This window comes from Salvelinus alpinus, chromosome 30, assembly GCF_045679555.1.
Source record: "Salvelinus alpinus chromosome 30, SLU_Salpinus.1, whole genome shotgun sequence".
Taxonomy (NCBI): domain Eukaryota; kingdom Metazoa; phylum Chordata; class Actinopteri; order Salmoniformes; family Salmonidae; genus Salvelinus; species Salvelinus alpinus.
In genome coordinates, this window is record NC_092115.1 from 39,417,728 (window position 1) to 39,423,727 (window position 6,000).

Here is a 6,000-nt window from a genome sequence, read left to right on the forward strand (position 1 = left end):
TTCTTTAGACTAGTTGAGTATCTGGAGCATCAGCATTTGTGGGTTAAATTACAGGCTCAAAATGGCTTGAAACAAATAACTTTCTTCTCAAACTCGTCAGGCTATTCTTGTTCTGAGAAATGAAGGCTATTCCATGCGAGAAATTGCCAAGAAACTGAAGATCTCGTACAACGCTGTGTACTACTCCCTTCAAAGAACAGCGCAAACTGGCTCTAACCAGAATAGAAAGAGGAGTGGGAGGCCCCGGTGCACAACTGAGAAAGAGGACAAGTACATTAGAGTGTCTAGTTTGAGAAACAGACACCTCACAAGTCCTCAACTGGCAGCTTCATTAAATAGTACCCGCAAAACACCAGTCTCAACGTCAACAGTGAAGAGGAGACTCTGGGATTCCGGCCTTCTAGTCACTTTTACTTTATATTATTTACTTACTTGTTTTTTTCTACTTAACACTTGTTTTTCTTAGAACTTCTTAAAGCATTGTTAAGGGCTTTTACGTAAGCATGTCACTGTAAGGTCTACACCTGTTGTATTCGGCGCATGTGACAATACAATTTGATTTGTGTGTGTTCCTCAGTCCCGGGTGCGGCCCCTCGGCAGGTGGAGGTCCAGCCCTTCAACTCCACGGCCCTCAGGGTCACCTGGCGATCTGTGTTGGCAAGGCAACGCCAAGGCCAGATCCGTGGTTACCAGGTGCACTATGCTCACGTGGAGAGCGGCTCGTCACGCACCCTTCCCCGGATCAAAGACCTGCTATTGGACGACAGCCAGGTGATGTCATCACTAATCTTACCATTCTTACTTCCAATTTTCTTTCAAATATTATTTTATTTATTTTTTATTTTTATTTATTTTTTTTATCCCCTTTTCTCCCCAATTTTTCGTGGTGTCCAATCGCTAGTAATTACTATCTTGTCTCATCGCTACAACTCCCGTACGGGCTCGGGAGAGACGAAGGTCGAAAGCCATGCGTCCTCCGAAGCACAACCCAACCTAGCCGTACTGCTTCTTAACACAGCGCGCATCCAACCCGGAAGCCAGCCGCACCAATGTGTCGGAGGAAACACCGTGCACCCGCCCCCCTCGGTTAGCGCGCACTGCGCCCGGCCCGCCACAGGAGTCGCTGGAGCGCGATGAGACAAGGATATCCCTACCGGCCAAACCCTCCCTAACCCGGACGACGCTAAGCCAATTGTGCGTCGCCCCACGGACCTCCCGGTCGCGGCCGGCTGCGACAGAGCCTGGGCGCGAACCCAGAGACTCTGGTGGCGTAGCTAGCACTGCGATGCAGTGCTCTAGACCACTGCGCCACCCGGGAGGCCTCTTTCAAATATTTAATTGGAGTATCTTCGCAACAGTGAAGTGCACACTTAAAAGGATAACGTACACCTTTGCCAGCTGTCACACCTCTGCAGATCACGTCAGGTTTGTAGCGCTAAAGTGAAGCAAATCGTTCGCCTTACATTTATCTCACTTTGAGTCTTTGTAGTACAAATCACTTCCCCCTACGCTCTTATTTCCTCCTCCTATATCTAATCTCCTCTCTTGACTCATTCACTCCTCTCTCTCCTCCCTCTCTTTCTCTCCCCTCCGCTCTCCCCTCCGGGTCTTCCCGTGGGATCAGTTTGTGGAGGATGACTTTACTGAATACGTGAGTATGGCTCATTCTGTCAGTATTAAACTGAACCTTATGTTGCATAAGGAAGTTATGAAACCCTCATTAGGAGATGCCTTCTATCTGATAGACAGCCAGTTTGTAACATGTCTCTATGTGAAAGTAATAGGGCAGAGTAAGTTCATGCTTATTGATGTTTTAGTGGAGATAGGACGAGAAAGGAAGTGGTAGGCAGGAACGGAGAAAGGAGGGAAGAAGAGAGAGAGAGGTTTTATAGAGGTTTAGCTGAAAAAGAAGTGTGTGTGTGTGTTTCGCTGTAGGAGATGATTGTGGGGGGTCTTAAGCCAGAGACCTCTTACTCTGTGTCTGTGGCTGCTTACACCACTAAAGGGGACGGAACACACAGTAAAGCCAGGGTGGTGCAGACACTGGGGATTGGTGAGCATCACACACACACACTCAAAAAAGGATAAGATCACTTAAAAATGCACACACCCATAATACACACACAATACACCCAGGCTACAATAGCATATTACACATATTATACAGTATATTAATGTATTAAACGTACAATGCATAACTGACATGTTTGTGCCTCTCCTTCCTGCTCTTGTCTGCAGTGCCTGGTGCCCCCTCCCTGTCAGTGCGCCCGGGATCTGAGTCCTCCGTGGTGGTGAGATGGGGGCCCCCTTCAAGGGGGTCAGACTCGGGTCCAGGTGCCAAAGGGTCTGAAATTCAGATCCAGGGTTACCGGCTACAGTTTGGGCTGAAGAATGCCACTCTGGACACTATGGTGGAGTTTTCGTCCAGGGAGCGAACGTACACTCTCACAGACGTAATTCCAGGTTTGACCTATGTCGTTACTCTTTCTGCCAAAAGCCGGTCGGGGTATGGAGATAAGGCGTGGGAGGAACTCGAGATGCCCGAGTACCCACCCAGGGGGTACCCCCAAATCTTGGAATCGATTAATGCCACCTGCTGTTCACTCCAGTTCTGCTGGCTACCCCCTGTGCCAAGCGAGCGAAATGGCGTGATCACTGAATACACAGTAGCTTACCGGGAAGAGGGGGGTCTTGACCCTATGGGCATTGACCCTCTTGGCCCTCCTCGCCAGATCACGCTCCCAGCCAGTGAGTCCAGCTACACCATCCTGGGCCTGAACCACAGCACTGGGTACGAGGTGCAGATGTGTGCTCACACCAGCGTAGGGCCCGGCCCCTTCAGTCCCCCGCTGCTGTATCGCACACTGACTTTCGAGACAGGTAGGGCTGGCCTGGGGCCTGTGCACAGGGCTCAGGAGAAACCCCCCTATTCACTCTAAGCACTGGTCTAGAGTCATGTTTGTCTGCTTTAATCTGAACCTTGAATATCATAGTCCAAAATGCAAAGCTGACTCTGGGCCAGTTCTAAGGAGTGACTTTCATCCACAGAGTGGTTGAAAACTGGAAAATCCCAGTCTCCTCCACCCACCCACACCCACCACCTCCTCCCTCACCTACCCCCCACCTCCAAGGAAAATGGACTGAATGCCACAGGAATGAATGTATGGAGAACACTCTCACACACCCACAGGTAAAAGTCAGTAGAAAAGCCGGGTAGGTTGTGAACTGTGAGGTAAGTGTTGAGTCTTGGCTCATTGGCTGAACGAGGCTTTAGTTTAGACACATGGTTGGTATCTAAAGGTAAGCGTTTACATCAGTCAATCCAGCACCTCCTTTTGGATTGACTGAACATACTCCAACCTTTGTTGACATGTCGTCGGTGTGTTGTTGAACCTAACACTCCCAGCAGGCACTAAACCACTAAACACACACATTCTTCAGGTCTGTTTCTCTCCCTCCACTCCTCATTCTGATCAATCAATCTACCTCTTCACCTCCTCCTCCTCCTCCAAACCTCCATCTATCGTTCCCACTAACTTGAATTCAGATCAGTCTAAAGACATGCTTCTACCCCATCACTCACACAGACACCCACTCACAGGTCTGCAGGGTGGAAACGGAGGAGTGGAGAGGTTGATTGGCAACAGGGCAGTCTAGATGACCCTGCCTTGACTGTGTCTATATGTATCTTACAGGAGAATGATGTATGTCTAACCTCCCCTCATTCCCTTCACAGCGACCCCATAACCCTTTGAGAAGATAGTTATTTCGAAGTTACATATTCTGTGTGTTCTGTTCCGGGAAATCTACCAGAGCGAATTAGGCTAGAATGAGATAAAGTAGGATTAGGCAGATGATGTCGTAGTAAAGAGGAGGTACAGTGCACACAGGAGCCAACGGTTCTTATCTCTTCTATTCTTCAACTCTATTCACTCTTATTTGGTACCCAGTGCCCATATACGTACTTCCTAAAGAATGTTGAGATGTATGACATCACTGTCATGTCCTTCTTCATCTTATTTTAGGAATTTGGCATCCTTTGTTATAGAACCTACTAGAATGGGTTGGGAGCTTCTCCACAAAGGTTTTTAAGGACCGTTGAGACATGTGACTAGGGCGGTCTACACACTGATCATTTGTCTGTTCTCCATCTTCCAATCAGATGTCCCGAGGAACTTCTCAGTGAACCTGGCGACCAAGACGAGTGTTCTGCTGACCTGGGAGTTCCCCGACAGCCCCTACCCATACCACTTTACTGTGAGTGTGCGCGTGTGCGCTCGCATAAACATCTGTGTGTGTGTGTGTGTGTGTGTCTGTGTGTATGTGTGTAAACACAATTGTGCGTGCATGTGTGTGTATGTCGCTGCGTGTGTATATAGCGTATGTGCAGTATGATCTTAGCCATAAAATACCCCCTATCCTATTCCTCTCAGGTGGAGTATAATCATCAGAAGATGGAGGTGGATGCCAGGCTGAGGAAAGCGGTGATCCCCAACCTGCAGCCCGATACTGACTATGACTTCAAGATTACCTCCCCCGAGGGCAACATGGGCCGGCTGAGGCACCGCATCCTAGCCAAGACGTCTCCACTAATCGGCATCCGTCGCCCGGAAATAGACCACACCCGGGACACGGAGACCACCATCACCATCATTCTGCCTTCACTGGAGAACCGCAGCCCTGTCAAGTAAGGCCTACCTAGAGGATGGATTTCTACTGATTTTAATTGTGTTTAGAATTTGCGCTGATATTTTCGGATGTCCTGGGTGCTGGTTGTGTCTCCTCTAGGAACGTGTATGTGGTGGTAGTTCCACTGAGGAGGGCGAGGGGGGTCATCAGGCATCTCAAGAACCCAGACGAGATGGACCTGGAGGAGGTGAGAGCTATGGCAACCCATTTGGGAACACATGACATGGCTGGTCCTCTCTCTGAGAACCTTTGCTCTTTTAGATTTGGTTTCTTAATGTTTACATTTTTTTTTAAACGTATCAATAACATCCGTCTCTCTTTCTCTTCCTCTCCTTCCCAGTTGTTGGACATCAGTCAAAGACAGAGGGACTCTAGACAGCAAAAACAGGTTGACCTGCGTCGAGCCTACATCACTGCCCGCTTCACCCCTGATACCCTGCCAGCCTTCTTCACTTTGGGGGACCAGCTGGACTACGGAGGCTTTGAGAACCGCGCTCTAGAACCGGGACAGGAGTACGTGTTCTTCATCCTGGCGGAACTCAACGGCACCACAGGGGTACGGGAAAACCCAATTAGGATTATTTTGGTTTGTTTGTTTTTGTGTGATTGCATATATGTATTGTAGGACAGTGTGTATCTCTCTCACAGAGTCACGTCTTCTCCCTCATTCTCAAAAGACAAGCTACTTTGGCATGGCCATGAACAACACTGTTAATTAAGACAATGAAGTTTATCACTCGACAAATGGAGAATGAAAAGGCAATAATGTTCATTTCCCCTAGTGCGATATGTATTCCTCAATGTGCTCTGTTTGTGTACTGTAGAAGATGTACGGGGCCAGCCCCTACACAGACCCAGTGATAGCCCCTGACTCAGACCCCCAGCCACTGGACGCGGGGGACGGTCTGATCTGGGTGGTGGGACCCGTCCTGGCCGTGGTCTTCATCATCTGCATCGTCATCGCCATCCTGCTCTACAAGAAGTGAGTGAGACCCGGGACGGGAGCACTGAACTTACACAGGGGTTGTATTTCTAACAAGTATAACACACTCAAATCAGCTTGCATGCTTTGCTATAACCAGCGAACATGATAATATGCTATTCGTCGCTAACATTCTAACACGCTATGCCTAGCTAACACATACGGTATGGTTCTATCCCATGACAGCCATTGAAATGTGTCTGTTTCAGCTTACACAGTATACTGGCATATTAGCAGGCGTAGAAACAAGGGACAGGATTGTAAGGGCAGCTAGACTGACCCAGCCAAAGAGGTGTGTCATCCTTAGTAACCCAGCCATCAAGCTTTTG

At 48.8% G+C, this 6,000-nt stretch overlaps 1 protein-coding gene across 7 annotated transcripts in view; it reads left to right on the forward strand.

Annotated features, from left to right (window-relative positions):
• Positions 1–6,000, forward strand: part of LOC139560235 (receptor-type tyrosine-protein phosphatase S-like) — a 108,810-nt gene that overhangs the window by 80,590 nt on the left and 22,220 nt on the right. For 6 of the 7 annotated variants that reach the window (XM_071376817.1, XM_071376818.1, XM_071376820.1 and 3 more), the window contains 5 exons: positions 4,163–4,257; positions 4,434–4,687; positions 4,789–4,876; positions 5,030–5,245; positions 5,514–5,671. In XM_071376817.1, the coding sequence (XP_071232918.1) occupies positions 4,163–4,257; positions 4,434–4,687; positions 4,789–4,876; positions 5,030–5,245; positions 5,514–5,671 (811 nt within the window). Of the gene's footprint in view, positions 1–577; positions 772–1,624; positions 1,652–1,935; positions 2,054–2,238; positions 2,881–4,162; positions 4,258–4,433; positions 4,688–4,788; positions 4,877–5,029; positions 5,246–5,513; positions 5,672–6,000 lie in introns of all 7 variants that reach the window. The other variant, XM_071376821.1, reaches the window with a different exon arrangement.